The sequence below is a fragment of the Dunckerocampus dactyliophorus genome, chromosome 5 (genome assembly GCF_027744805.1).
Source record: "Dunckerocampus dactyliophorus isolate RoL2022-P2 chromosome 5, RoL_Ddac_1.1, whole genome shotgun sequence".
Taxonomy (NCBI): domain Eukaryota; kingdom Metazoa; phylum Chordata; class Actinopteri; order Syngnathiformes; family Syngnathidae; genus Dunckerocampus; species Dunckerocampus dactyliophorus.
Genome location: NC_072823.1, coordinates 24,823,599 through 24,838,892, shown reverse-complemented (window position 1 = coordinate 24,838,892; position 15,294 = coordinate 24,823,599). Strand labels below are relative to the sequence as shown.

Genomic DNA, 15,294 nt, shown 5'->3' with positions numbered 1-15,294 from the left:
ATTCCTAGTCGCAGCCAAGGCATCAAGGGAGTCCACTTTGGGGGTCTTAAGATCTCGTCTTTGCTATTCGCAGATGTGGTCCTGATGGCCTCATCGGGCTGTGACCTTCAGCGTTAACTAGGTCGTTTCACAGCTAAGTGTGAAGCTTCTGGGATGAAACTCAGCACCTCCAAATCCAAAGCTATGGTTCTCAGTCGGAAAAGGGTGGGTTGCACCCTCCGGGTTGGGAGTGAGGTCTTTAAGTATCTCGGGGTCTTGTTCACGAGTGAGGCAAGGTTGGCGCACGAAGTTGACAGGTGGATTGGCGCAGTGTCTGCAGTGATGCAGTCGCTGTACCAGACTGTCGTGGTGACGCGAGAGCTGAGCCGCAAAGCAAAGCTCTCAATTTACAGGTCGATCTATGTTCCCACCCTCACCTATGGTCATGATTTTTGGGTCGTGACTGAAAGAACAAGATCGCGGATACAAGCAGTGGAGATGAGTTTACACAGTAGGGTGGCTGCACTCACCCGAAAAGATAGGGTAAGAAGCTCAGCCACCCGGGAGGGGCTCACAGTAGAGTCGCTGCTCCTTCACATCAAGAGGAGCAAGTTGAGTTAGCGTTAGAGGGTGTCGGAACATAATCCTTCGACTGTGCTCTGTCAAACTGATCTAAATTGCATGGCAGTGATCTGTTGTTTTTCCACACGCAATGTTTGCTTTAAGAAGATAATTTCCCCTACTCTGATTTCCTCTCATTATCAGGTCATCGTCGCATGGCAACCACTGACGCTCAGAATTTATCGTAGTAAATGATGATCGGATTCTCAAATTAAGATGTTTCTCAAATAAGAAAAAAGAAAAACTATCACCAAGTTGATTATGAAAACTTTATTTACAAAATACTCTGCAAAATATTTACATTCAAATAAAACCATTCCCTTTGACTTAAAATTGCTTTTTATGATTTGAAAAAACAACTAATAAATAAACACTTTTGGAACACTGACAAAATTAGGCTCAGAACTGACAGATGCAACGACAGTAATTAGAAATAAGACAAAATTTTTAGCTTTAGGAAGATAAATTCAGTCAAGACTTTTGAAAAGTAAAATGCTCAATACAAAAAGGTGACTGGGCCATTGTAATACCCTTTAAAAAAGGAAAAACTCCTAAACTAATGTGTAGGAGATTAAAACAAAATGGAGGCAAGGAGGAGAAGACGTTCCATGAAAACATTTGAAGTATTGCCGCCAAAAGCACCCAAATTGACAAAGAAAGCTTCAGCTCTGGTGCTTTGTTGGGCCTCAGTGAATCAATCTTTTCCTGCTGTAGCTCCGCCCCGTGCAGGAGTGTCTGATGGGCTGGTTGAAGGAAGAGCGCTCCACGTCGACTTCCAAACTCCTCTCAATTGCCAATTCGTCTGCAAAGGTCAGCGCATAAAGTTGTGCGTTAGAGTCAAGTTTACATCAAAAAGTGGCAACACATGTGAGTTCAACGTCATTCAAGTTGCAGCAAATTCTAATTCCGCATTAAGAGTGGCAAAGTGAGCGATAAGAATATCAACTTGTTTTTTTTTTGTATTTCTGTTTAATAGACCACACATACATGCATAATAAAGATATTGTGATGTTCGGAGTGTCCGTGAATGCATCTTGGTCGTGGTCGTGTAGTGACAATGAGGAAGTGTTGTCCCAGGACGAGCGGAGTAGAGATGTGTTGTTGAGTTGGAGATACATATAGTATATGGTGTTGGAATTGCACTGCTTTGATGTGTTCAGGTCAGAATGAAGTTCTAAAGGGCATCAGACTCTGTGGGACTGTGGGGAGCTACACTGTGGAGATGCGTGGCTTGCCATGATGTGCATGCGTTAATTATGCGAAAAAATGTCATGTAAGTAATGAAGTAAACTATGTGGTGGGATCTAGTCTATTCAGGCCAAGTCAGGAGTGAGTGCTCAAGTGGTATTTATTTCCACAATCCCAAAGTGCAAAACACAGCAAAACAGTGCAAAATATCAACAGTGGAAAAAGAGCAAAAATGTCCAAAAAACAAGAAACAAACAAACAAACAAAAAAAACATTTACAAGTATATATATTTACAGATGAGCCAGAAAAATGGTTTAACAATGAGACTGCAATCACTCACGATAAACTAGTCCAAGAAAAAAAAGTCAACAACCACATTACCTGCTGTGGAACTCCTGCTAGACTCTACCTGCCTGAAAAGGCTCCCCTTTTAAGCCCCGTAAGTCCCTCCTATTGGTCATCTGTTTCTTTAGTATTAAAAAAAATAAACATTTAGCAAAATAACAGGCACAATGGGCCAAATATACTGATAACATAAATAATAAATCAAAACAATGAAGTCCTTTTGAGGCGTTTGAGAAACTTATGACGTGCAACATGACATGACGTGAAAAGGTTGCACATTTAAACACCTCAGAAGTGGTGCTGTGGTTTGGACCGAGGGAAGACAGCGACAGAGGTAAGTGTGTGGTATAGGCAATAGACAACAAAATACTCCCAAGTGTGCACCTTGGGTGTATTTTATCAGCGGGGATGAGTGGGGAAAAAGACCTTGCATGTGTTTGTAGGGTAATGAATGGGATCGCAACACGGTGGGGAAAACTAGTGAGGAGAGTGAGTGTTATGTGTGCGTGTTCATGTAACGCCGGTAGTTAGTACAGAGTTGTAAAATGGAAAAGCGGATCGCAGGCGCGTCGATCGATATTCAACCTAAATATATCGGGATATGAGTTTTGGTCCATAACGCCTAGCCCCAGGTCGGAGTAGTGACTGCTGGAGCATAATGAACTGTCAAGATATCTTGTGAGCACCTTGTAGCAGGGATAACATGACCAGAAGAGTCATACCTTGACGGTGTGGTGTTCTTTTGCTTGAAGACCCTGGTTTGCCCTTGAAGAGCAGTGGAGACTGAGTGAGGGCAAAAATCCCACTCGCTGTCACTGGCTTCCTCACCTTTGAGTGAGGAGGAGTCGCTGCTGCTGGAATGTAAACAGACAGTCATGAACACATTGCAGTACACTGTGAAAGAAAATAGTTAATCACTAATGAACTGTTGTCCAAATATATGCAAACTTGTAGCTTACTGGACTTGACGTCTCCACTTCCAGCTGTCCCCATTATTTCTTCTTCAGGCCTTAGAGGATCAGCTGCCATCCAGTCCTCCACAGGAGACAGAGGAGATGCTTGTTTTGGAGTAGCTTTGTGGCTGGGCTCATCATCATCCATGTCTGACAACCTGCTCACTCCAAGTTCAGCTTCCTCCAACAGCTCCTCCAGCAGTGGCTCCCCCTTCTGGCAACGTTCTTTCCCTCCAACCCCTCCAATGTGGGCTCTCTTTCGCCGCGGCCAACTGTTCAGGTTGTCTGGGGTTATCTTTCCAACACTCTGAGGGGACGGGGACAGGGTGAAAACATCTGCAACTGCAATGGGCGACGTGGTTCCCGCAGGATGGCGTGTCGGGGTGTACGACTGGCAAATGTAGGTCTGAACCGCTCCACCTTTTCTGGGTGTGCTTTTGGCGGGCGTGACGTGGGTACAGAGGGATGGGGAGACACAAACAGGATCTTTGTGTTTGGGGAACAATGCCAATGGGCTCTCTATCGGTGAAGGTTTAATGCTGATCGAAGGGCTCTGAGCTCCCAGTTGAGGACTGTCATCGGTGACCAAATGGCTTACATTCTTAGAGTTGGATTTCAATTTGAGTTTGGGAAGTCCAGAGGTTTCCATTTCCATTTCTAATTGATAGGAAGTAGATTTTGGTGTAGCCGTGCCTTTTTGTTGCTGCTGTCGAGAAGGCCCTCTAGGAGTTGAAAACCTTTGGAATTCATTAGAGTAGCCCAAACGGGCAGCCGCCTCTCGCTGCTGGCGGTCGGGAGTCTGTCTGAAGCCATAGCTGCGACCAGGTGTACCTTGTGCCTGTACGTGTGGTTTGGAAGAAGGCACTTCTGATGCAAAGTCTTCACTGGCCTTTGAAGGCTTGCGGGAAAAGCTAATTTTCATCTTGAGGCCGCCGCTAAACTGCGTCTTTACAACTAACGCATCCACAATGTCCATACTGTCCTCACTTGTGGTGTTGACTTGTGAATCAGACTGAGAACTTGTCTCACTTTGAGACATTAGCAAACTTTCAGCTTTTTTCTCTTCTGACTGCAAGTTGCATTCCAGAATTGCGGTAGATGTAGATGGAGAGTCTGTATCTAGTGCTGAGGTAACACGGTCACCAGGCTGGGAGTTAATACTGGTAGTTTCAGCAACTATCAGCGCCTTTGCTGGAGACATGGGTGAATTGCCCACTAATGCGGTCATTGCTTGCTTACACGTGAATGTAGTGCTTGGACTTTTACCCGGCGTTCGTCCAGAGCGAGTAACCATTTGGTGAGTGGGACTCTGTGTCTTTGTTTGACTTCTGGAGGTGGCTGTAGGAAAGGGACTGTGTTCTTCACTTGGAAAAACTTCTAAAGGCACCGCCTCCAGCTGAAAGTTTTTTATTTTTTCAAAGGATTGAGGTTTGTGCTGTGGCGAAATGGCACTTCTTGAATTTGGTGAAATCCTGAGTAGGCTTACCTGACAGGTAAAGTTAAGTGCTGTTGGACAGGTCTTCTCAGGGGTCTTGAGGGTCTCCTTTATTTTGCTGGGACTTTTTATAGGGCTGTAGAACTTGTTAGGCGTCCTCACCAATCTTGGTGAACCACGACATGCCATGCGAGGAGACTCGGGCACCTTAAATGTCACAGTATCCTCTGGCACAAGACATTTTGTTGGTGATGGAGACCAGGTAACACTCTTTTTGGGAGTCTTGGAAACTAGATGTAATCCAGAGGAAGAGGCACATTCCACAGTCTTGACAGGAGTCCTGAGAATGCCCTTCAGTGGACTCCTTAAAGGACTTTGCTTCCTGGGTGACTCTACTACAAAAGTCTTTCTAGCGGGAGATCTGAAGGAACTGCCTCTCAGAGCCATATCAAGGTTCCCAGTAGGACTCTCGACAGAGAGACCACGCACCCGGGAAGAAGGTGGAGTTTTGGGAGTTCTTGGTGTGCGAGGAGTTCTGGAGGTTGTGCTCAAACAAAGGCCTCTTGTGGATTTTTCATGTGTCTTTTCTGGTGTCTTATTTGGACTCTACACAGGGTAAGACATCAGTGTACAGTGTTAGTTTCGTGTTTAATGTTATTATCCATAGATTTTCTGACCAGTTAAATATATTTATAGATGCAGTATTTATTCTGTATAACAAAATTAACTTACCTCAAAAACACTGGAGTCTGTGGACAGCCGAGACCTGGTGGTCCTGATTGCTGCCGCAGAGGTAGAAGGACGACAGGGAGACTCAGCTGCCCCAAAAAGAAGTCTCAAGGGTGACCTTACTTTTTTCACGTTAACATCTTCAATTTTTCCTTCCCTGAGCGTCAGCTGGGAAGCAGAGAGCGCCCTCTCCAGGTTGCGGGAACGAGGCTGGGAACTTGAATAAAAAGTGTTCGAGTGACTCCTTGCAAACTTCTTTATCCTCGGGCTCCTTCTGACCTCTGTCACAAACAATGTTAAATGTTCATATTTGGTCTGATAAGCTGAAAAAGGTAAAGGTAATTGCAGACCTGCTGGTTTTACTGGTGACTCTTCCACAATGCACTCCTCACTTGGCACAGAGCTTCTTAAAACACAGAAAATAACAAAATATCAAAATGTGCAAGTAGAACTTGGCACATTGCTCATAAAGAACAAAATCTTTTAGCTGAATAAGCTACTTTGCTTGATAATACATACCGTCCCAATTTTTGTCGATAAAGGAGCCTGTTGGACACTTGCTTGTGGTGGGGTGTCTCACACACTTTCTTTGTTATGAGTCTGTGCCTCTCTGAAAAGGAAGAATAAACATTAAGACTACAAATGTCGGGATCAAGCTGATTTTGGGCTTTTTTAAAATTGATTGGATATCGTGAATGATCAGCCAAACACCCAGTCAATTTTTGCTGTAAAGTGCTTTGTTTTTGCAGCAAGTAAACAAAGCCATGTCAGAAGTGTCAAACCACTGTACTTCTGCAATGTAAATGAACATAGTCCTAGAGCAACTTGCAATGTCTGCAAAATGACAATTTCAAGGGGTGATATTAGCAGATCGGCATTAAATACCACAATGTTAATACTTATCTGTAGACCAAACATAAAGCGGAGCATGAAACCGTTAGCAAGGCGACTGATGAAAAGGCTGCTACACCGAAGCAACAAACTCTGGATTTTTGGAGGAAAGACAATTACCCAAAAGAGAGCAAAACGGCAAAGTGCATCACTGAAAAGGTAGGGGAATTGACTGATTCGGACAACCAGCCCATCTGTCGTGGAGAATGTTTGTTTTTTTTGCCATCTTTTAGAATGTATGGATCCACGCTATGTCGTGCCATCACGACACTATATTGGCGACCCTGGCTTACCACAGTTGTACAACAAAAGTACAGGAAAACATACATTGTGATGTAAAACAAAAGCAGACAGCTCAACACAGATATATGGAGCTCTTATGTTTGCCCCATGTGATTACATTTTACAATACTGCACCAAGTTGCTGTATGATTTGACTATTTTTCTAATATACTTAAGGGAAGCTGACCTTTTAATTCTCTGTAAGATAATTATTTCATGGTATTTACAACAATAGTAACACATTCTAAATGTAATGAAATAAGCTTTATAAAAATATGTAATTGTGTTTACACTTCAGTTACTTGCTAAAAACATTTTTAGTTACATTACCTAGAACAACATTGTCAAAGTATCAAATTGGGTCTCAAAATATGATCGAATCTTGGGCCAAAAAAGAAAGAAAGAAAGAAAAAAGATCGGGACTGGAGGGCAAAAATGCTGATTTGGACATCCCTAATTAAATGGCACTAAAGCTAAGAGTCATGTGTATAAAAAGTGCAGGAATTGCTCCATGGTCCAGATTTTACCTTCAGACTCATGAGATCGTTTGCGCTTCAGTCCTTCCACAGTTGACAAAGATTGGCTCCTTGGGAGTTTGGCCTTCTTGGACGGAGAAACCATCTCTTGGTTGAATAGGTTTCTTCTCACCTTGGTAACTTCTGACAACAAATCACACCAGAGTCTGTACTGAGGAATATGACTTCTTTCCATTTGTGCAAGTTTCTTACATTTGCAGAATAGTATTGTAAAACTGACCCCCGCCCCACACCAAAAAGTATACTATACCATGCGTTTCTTTTTTCTGAGGTTGCGGTACTGTGATTGTTTTTTCTGGAGCAGTACAGGCTTTTGATTTGGACTGCTGAAGACAAAATAAGTGAGGTCACACTGGCGATTAGAAACGTGAACGTTTGTTGACTAAACAAATAACAGTTATTGATAAGTAATTGTCTAGGCTGATCTTACAGTTCGTGTCGTCTTTTTGGGCATCTGTATTTGGCGTAAACTCTGTGACGATTCAGTCATACTGCGATGACGGGTCAGCATCCCACTCCTCAAAAAATAAATAAATAAATAAATAAAATAAATATATAATGCTTACAATCCTGCACTAATCTGAAAGAAAAGTAACCTTATTCAACATGTGCTGAAAAAGGTTATTCCAACATTATAAGAAAAAAACCCCAACAATTTAACAGAGGAAGCACCTCCCCATCTCACCTCCGTTTTTTTACAGAGCGATTTCGCAGGTCTTGCAGACAATCGCTACTGTTCGAAGCCAGGCTGTGTGCGGATCGAGAGGCCAAGGATGATGAAGGGGAAACACTGTCCTTGGCCACTGACTCGTCGCTGAAGAAGTCTATAGGAAGAATGGCCACCAAGGCTTTAGGGAGTTGCGTGCCCAGACTGTGGTAAATGTCTGCCAGAACCCTTGGGATGGCTGTCAGAAACCTGCAATGAGGGACTTTCGTTAAAATAATTACGTCAGAAAAAGCATTTCTTGGCAAACAAATTTGGCTTTTAAAAGAAAAACAGCTAAATGGCTAAAATCATTCCTAACATGACATGACAAGACCCTTGCACTGGAACACTTACACTGGAAGGACTTCATCTTGAAGGAACCTTGCGAGACTCACTGGGTCTTTCGTTAGGGATATAATTCTCAACATTTCAGCCACCTTAACGCCACAATGGTTTCAATAGAAAAATAAAACAAAGTCAATTGATGCATTGATAAAGACGAAATAACAACAGCTGCAGTTGTACAGTTGGTCTTGTTCACAATAGAGCATCCTACCTCTTCAGCCATCTGTTCAGCATCCAGACAATCAGCCTGTTCAGAGGAGAAAAGTCTGCATAACTCCAACCGGAGCCATGCCTGGAGCTGGCACCTAGTGGACACAATGTGGATAACCACATTTAAGAGCTAGTATATTAACGTATCCAGGGGATGTCATAAAGATTAAGCAGCCACACAAGCACGAATCAGACACTCACTCTCTGACTTTTCTCTCCAAATTAGCAGTGGAGCCATACGACTGCCTGATGAATCTGCTGGTCTTAAGAAGATGCTGCTGGGAAAACTGAAGTGTCTTGACCTGTGAGGGAAAACACTGACTTTTCACACATGCAAGTAACAATCCTGTGTGTCATTTTATTTACTTTAATCACAATCCTGTTCACATCCACTGTTAAATGTGTGCAATAACTGGTCACATTATGTTTCACCTGCAGCTCGGGTCCACCCACAAGGAAAGTTTTCACAGCAGTCAGAAGCTGCTGAACACCAGCAAGGAGGGAGCAGTCTTGGTCTGCAATGGCCTTCTCATAAGTGGATTTCAGATGAGACAGCAACTCGACTTCACTTGTGAAGGCTGACAAGAAGAATATACTTCAATTACTCCAGTTAGCTTAGTGTTCCACAACGCTTTAAGATGAGGTGCCCAATGTGCAATGTATGATGTATTTTGCTTTATCTGTAATAATACCTAAGCCAAACTCCAACCCAGACACTTTGTATACATACATCTATTTTTTTTTTTTATAAAAAAAAAAAGAGAGCATTTTCAATCTGCATCGTTAGATACACAATCAATAGGAGATCGTCTTCTGTGCTGGCAGAGTGACAGGGATACTAACTGATGACATTGGCTCCTCCGGCTCTTGTTTTGTCGTTGGAACGCTTCTTCATCTGTCTCTCAGACCCTTTGCCCTCTGACCCCATTGGCTCTGCATCAGCCTGGCTTTTCTGGGCCTTTAAGTTGAGCCGCGCCACATTCAGCATCTGCAAGGAGCGACTCATGGTCTTCATCTTCTGCTTCACAGGCGTGCGTTGGGTTCCTCCTGCAGGGAAAATGAAAAATGTAATAGTTGACATTTCTCTGCTCCGTGTTTTATACTATTTTAACTGATTGTCTTATTTAGTTTAAGTTGCTTTTTTTTTTTTTTTTTTTTTTTTACGTTTTTTGGTCCTCTTGTTGTCAGCAACCTTTGATGTCTGATACAGCTCTGCTAAGTCATTGATCAGCTCTGTATGGGAGAGAAAGTCCTCTTCTTCTCTTTGGTCAGGCACCGCATGGAGCAACCTGCCAATGAATGTAAGCAGTACAGCATCAGGACCAATACTGTATGTACCACATTGAAAGTCTATCAAAGTATCATTGGCAAATCATTTCAATCTTGTCATTTAAAACCTTGTAATAATAAGTTAACCTCAATGACTCCATTAAATGGGAAGTGACTCCTGAGTCATCTGAATGAGGAAACCATGTCTCCAACAATCCCACTGTCAGCGGGCAATGACTGAGCTCCTGCTGGGCCCAATCGGGAACAGTATGATCATTTGGCTGATCTAAGAGGACAAATACAAACAAAAATGTATTGTAATTAAGACACGCGCATGAAAAAGACAGCAAAATTATTATTTCTTTATTATATATAATATCGATAACATAAGCCAAAAATAGAATAGACTACACTTTTCAATTTTGCCCATCATCCACAATCCTTATGAGAGTCATGAACACATATCTCTCTTCTGTGCGTTCTAAAGATATATTAAAAAAAGCTAAAAAGCGGCAGCTAAGTGTGCATGTAATGGGACGCAACTATTCCGCCTACAAAGCCTTCTGAAAAAACCTTCAAGAACCACCAACAACACTTTATTTACATAATGCGACCTGCATATTAAACAAGCTACAGCAACATTATTATTACTATGAGGATTATTATTAACATTGTTATGCCGAAGAACTACTTTACTGGCATAGTGACACCTTGCCACACCACACCGACTAGCTACTAGCTGGCTAGTGAATAACTTCACCACACACACGCTCACAACGCCACTACCAAAAGGTAACGGTACATGCTACAGCTGCCGCCACTGCTGCTGTGTTTTTGTAAAAAAGTTAACGCTAGGTGTAGAGTTGTTTTCTGTGTTCTTATGTGAAATCAATGGAGGTGTTTTTATAGCAGGCTTTGTAGACGGAATAGTGTTATTCTTAATGCGTGTGAATTTGATTTGGGAACTGTGAATTTCTCTTGGAGATTAATAATGAATCATTAACTCGCTACCACTTTTTAGCTATTTTTTTTTATATCTTTAGAACATACAGAAAAGAGAAATGCATGTGTGTTCATGTCCCACATAAGGATTGTGGATGATGGGCAAATTTCCAAACATAGTGTAGTTTTCCTTTAACCTTACCATCAGCGCTGTCACCATCCTGCTCCATCATGTCATATATGACACCTAAGACACTGCTCACTACTTCTGGAAGGTCAGCAGAGATTTCTGCTGTGGTGGTGGAGGATATAGGCTCAATGGTGTGAAGCTGTTGATGCCGAGTGATCGCAGGCTGGATGATGGTGAGCAGAGCTGAAAAATGGGCCAACGGAGAGAGGACAGCCGAGGATAACAGGCCATTAACGCTCACCTCAGCAAACTGGGGGATAAAAGAATTTAACATTGGTCAATCCCAATAAAAACTGATTTCAAGTTATACACTGTTCTATTTAGATTTCTCACCATGGACAGAGAATGAGCAAACAGCTCCATTAGGATGTCAAGGAAGGCAGCAGCTCCTGGCTCACTTGTGTTGGAGCACTGAAGCAGCCACGACTCTGTGGTGGTGCGTGACAGTGAAGAGACATCCCAGTCCTGTAGCATACCCTTCAGACACACTTCCACACCCTGAGGGAGAGGGTGCTGACTGCGGGACACTGGCTCTAAAGTAATAGCACAGCTCCGTGCAACACCACCTGAGAGAGAGGGGATACATACAGGTGAATGATTGTGACACCACAAAGATTTATCATGGATATCCTGCATGTTTAGTTTTAACATGTGTATGCAGTGGACTACTTTACTACCCGGTACTGCAACTACACACATCTATAGTAGTACACAGGAAAATGTCAGGTGGAATACCCTGTGGTAATTTCTTTCTACAAAAAGCTGAAAGTATTTATTTACTGTAAAAATATAACAATGGTTAGGTTTGATGCTTTTGTTGCTGTTTTTATTAGTGAGATGATAGGGTGGGGGGGGACTTTCACAAAAAATGTTTTCACAAAATTTGGTGATCACTTGGATAAAAGGTAAAGACAATACAGGAATTTTTTTTTACTAGTCCGCGAGTATTGTATGCACCTTAATGCTAATTTAAAGATATGCAGTGGTGGGTGTTTTGGTGCTGGTCCAAATAAGCAATGTCGATGTCCATGGCAGAGATACCAAACATTACACAGAGTGTATAAGATTTCAAAAACAACCTTGCTCGAGCCAGAGAATGCCCCCTGTGGCAGGAAAAGCAAGGCAGTGCTGGTTTTCAGACGACAGCAGGTATCCCAGACTGGACCGGAACGGGAAGCTCTTGATCCCGATGCTGGCGTCAGTCTTCTCAACGGAGGACAGGCTCAACAGTCCCATCAATGGAATCACTTTGCCACCAACATGCGCCAGGACCTGAGAGAGTTTGTCAAAGCCAAGCTGGTCCTCACATTGAATGTCCTGAAATTAGACCACACAGCTGTCCATCAGGAAAGGGGTAAACATCAGTTGATTTCATTGACGAGTCAGTGTACCTATATTAAAATAAATTTGTTTAGTAAACCATAAAAAATTAACCTGTACACTTCAAAAGAAAAAAAAAACAATCCGAGGGCAAATGTACAAACTGGCTGCACACACCCTAAAAATATAAATCTGCATCAGCAAATTTTGCTTGAATGACAGGACTGCTTATATTCCACTCTTCCTTACAAATGTGCTCCAAGGACATCTCTTGTGCACAGCCTTTATTCGGGGCACCTCGGGCTGCACGATTCGGCAAAAAAATCTGACTCACAACACAGGGATACATATAAACACACGCACATGAACACACACGTTCACGACCATGCTTGTACTTGAAATAAATCACATTATTTTTATCATTATTATTATTTGACTCCTCATTGTTCTGCATTCAAGAAACTTCCAATTGTCTTTTCTGTCATTGTTCATGAGAGGTCCTGGAAGGACAAGTGATGGAGGAATTTCTGACAACAGAAATGAGGAAAAAGACAGACAATCCTTCAAGTCAAAAACATGTCACTCTTGCTCACTTGACTGTACATTCATGCTTGCCACACAGACAAGTCAAAAGAAAAGTCAATTCATGAACGAGATCAAGGGCTCATGAATGACAACCAGCATGCCTTGCCAGTGACTTTGGCTGTCCGTCTACCAGGGCAGTCACACCAACTTGCTCTGGCAGACGAGGCTTGCTGGGGGACGGGAAGAACAAGGAATAAGTGTTGGCCGTCATGCCAATGACAGTGTAGCGTGAGTAAGTGAGTAAGTGGCGGTATTTTTTGCCGAAGCAGCTCATGAATCAAGATAAAAACAACAATTTTCATTTAGAAAGTTGATCGCATGTTTGTGTGAATGTAAATCATGATACTTGCGCAGCGTACCCCGCCTATCTCCCAAAGTCAGCTGGGATAGGCTCCAGCTCAGCCGCGACCCCGAATGGAACAAGCGCTATAGAAAATGGATGGTTGGATATTTTCACATCAGGAAGCTTACCTGAACATGAGGCGTGCTGTCAAGCCACTGCAGCACGACCTGCCTCTGGGCCAGCATGTCCTGGACAGGTTTGGATAGAATGTTCTCAGACAAGTCTGAATGCATGTCAAGGTTTCCCGCACAGAGATAGTCAACCAGTTGTGTCCAGCTTCGAGGACACTCTGATACAATAAACACCACATTTCTCCCGTGGTTTGAAAGGTCGTCCTCCTGCGAATGAGAAGGCTTGCCAGCTCGGCTCGCCTTTCTGGGCCTCAAGGACAGCTTGGTGGGAGAGGTGATGTCTGGTCGGTCCCATTGGAAGTCCAGCAGGATTTCTTTGAGTGCAGTTTGCACTGAAGCAGACTGATTGCATGGCTGCTTCTGTTGGGGGGTGAAGTCATTCTCTTTGCCGTCAAACTTTGAATCAAATTCTAAGTCAAAATCCTCGAATGTTTTGTGGCGAAGCTCCTTAAGGTCAGACCCCCTCGTTATGAGGCTGGCACTTCGTCCAGCCTTCGTCTGGAAAAATTTATAGCCCCAGCGTACTTTATCAAACCCATACTTGTAGCCGTAGTGCAGTAATATCTGTAGAATTCCACGTTTCAATAGATGCTTTCTGGCGTCCAGTCGAGTTCTGTAATCCACATCGACGACAAACACTAGATTGTGCAAAGCCATACTGTCAAGCAGCTATTATCTTCCACTAAATGTCAATTCAATGTACGTGCGAAGACGTGCGTCATTTACCGCAAATAACATTAGCAACAGCAACTTCATGATAGGTACATAGCAAGCACGAAACTAGCTCGTAGTAGTTGCTGCAACTCATGTAGCGACACATTTTCTTCCATAATTACTTTTTGAGTTTGACACACAACGCGATACGTAAAAAATAATCACATCCACATTTACATTACTGCCGTGAAAAACGTGTCCAAATGTAGCATAAAATTTCGTATAAGTTCTTCGGCGGTCGCCATTTTCCCGTCTTCACTACCTTCTGAAACGTTCGCGCTCCTTGAACCAAATCCCACCCCCTTTGCGGCAATTGGTAACCTCTGTTCATAACAATCTCATTGGTCCAATATAGCACAGTTACTATGCAGCGATTTGCTGAATTGTCACTTATCCGAACACTATTGGCTGAATGTGCCATCGGTCAAATGTTGAGCGTCAAATGACAACACGAAGAGGCGGGGGCAACAAGCACGTCTCGTATTTAACTTTTAAATATGGTACATTGTGACATATCTCGCAGGACTAGAAACACCAGCACTAATACATTCAAAACAAACAAAAACGAAAAGGCCGTAAATGCCAAAATGCACATAAGCCCCAAGAACAATGAAAGCAACAGCATGAAACCAATGCTGCAAGTTCAGAGAACAAAACAGAAGTTAGTTAGGTATATACCTGTCAACATTTGCATTATAAAACATGGGAAATGTTACATAAAAATGGGTGAAAATAAGAAATTCTGATCTTGCAAAATTCTATCAACCACCGTAGGAAGTTTTTTCTTTAGACAAGCACCTGGCCGTAATATTTTACAATATTATATTAACAGTATTGTAATCTTTACGACCAAGTGTTTCACAAAGACATTAAGAAAAATTTAACTATTCATTCTGTCAAGTCTGGTGCCCCTGGTAGTGTGGCTAACTTCAACTTTTTTCTGTGAGGTTGTAGCATTTCTCTCATGCAGTTGTTCACGGAGTTTGTGTGTGTGTTTTGAGCATTTGCAGCTCTTTTATTTTGCATTTGCTTTTGACTTTGAAGCATTTATGATTGCAGCATTTAACATTTGCAGCATTTTTGGTGTTCCATGTGTTTTTTGTTTTTGGATCATTTCTGTGTTTGGAGCATTTGGACATACAAAATCGACCTAAATAAATGAAATGATCAATCAATGATCACTTATCTAGCCTAAAATACACGCCACACAAGGAGGAAATGGAGCAGTGAGTGGGTGCAAGTGGGTCACCTTCTGTTTTGAATCCCTCGTCACTTTGTTTCTTCAGCACCAGAGGGGGATGAAGAGGCGAGAGAAGGATGCGGAGGGAGCGTGTCTAATGTTTGTCTCACTTTACTGACTCTCACCTTGCGTTAAAACATGGCATCAAGATGTAGGTCAGCAATGCTTTAAATGCGGCAAACAGAAAAGTCTTCTCGATAGGGCTTCATCAATCAAAGATGGTCACTGCATTTGGAGTTGGAACATTTTGATCCAAGCACACCATATTGTCAGCCAGTATTTGGATTGTTTTTGTACGCACATCCGGCAAATAGTGTCATCTTGAGTGTCAATGATTCC

General features: G+C 42.6%; 1 protein-coding gene across 2 annotated transcripts; it reads right to left on the bottom strand.

Annotated features, from left to right (window-relative positions):
* Positions 1-910: 910 nt before the first annotated feature.
* On the bottom strand, positions 911-13,982 carry ticrr (TopBP1-interacting, checkpoint, and replication regulator). Of its 2 annotated transcripts, none has more exons than XM_054777830.1 (21): positions 12,999-13,982; positions 11,702-11,939; positions 10,956-11,188; positions 10,635-10,872; positions 9,638-9,776; positions 9,386-9,510; positions 9,065-9,268; positions 8,654-8,799; positions 8,423-8,523; positions 8,223-8,316; positions 8,021-8,103; positions 7,646-7,876; positions 7,391-7,478; positions 7,211-7,286; positions 6,952-7,083; positions 5,771-5,861; positions 5,602-5,657; positions 5,255-5,532; positions 3,094-5,128; positions 2,857-2,988; positions 911-1,402 (listed from the first exon to the last, which is right to left on the bottom strand). In XM_054777830.1, exons 1-21 carry the CDS (start codon positions 13,656-13,658, stop codon positions 1,287-1,289), a joined length of 5,496 nt encoding a protein of 1,831 aa, XP_054633805.1. In that variant the 5' UTR covers positions 13,659-13,982; the 3' UTR covers positions 911-1,286. The 2 variants fall into 2 exon arrangements, with proteins under 2 accessions (XP_054633805.1, XP_054633806.1); XM_054777831.1 differs by having other exon boundaries at positions 2,857-2,985.
* Between the last annotated feature and the right edge of the window lie 1,312 nt (positions 13,983-15,294).

Excerpts from the sequence above, each read along its gene's own strand:
- ticrr (XM_054777830.1), bottom strand. The coding sequence starts at position 13,658 with ATGGCTTTGCACAATCTAGTGTTTGTCGTCGATGTGGATTACAGAACT. Across the intron at positions 5,658-5,770 it reads TATCGACAAAAATTGGGACG|AAGCTCTGTGCCAAGTGAGG; the intron begins GTATGTATTATC and ends CTGTGTTTTAAG. Across the intron at positions 1,403-2,856 it reads AAGAACACCACACCGTCAAG|ACGAATTGGCAATTGAGAGG; the intron begins GTATGACTCTTC and ends TGACCTTTGCAG.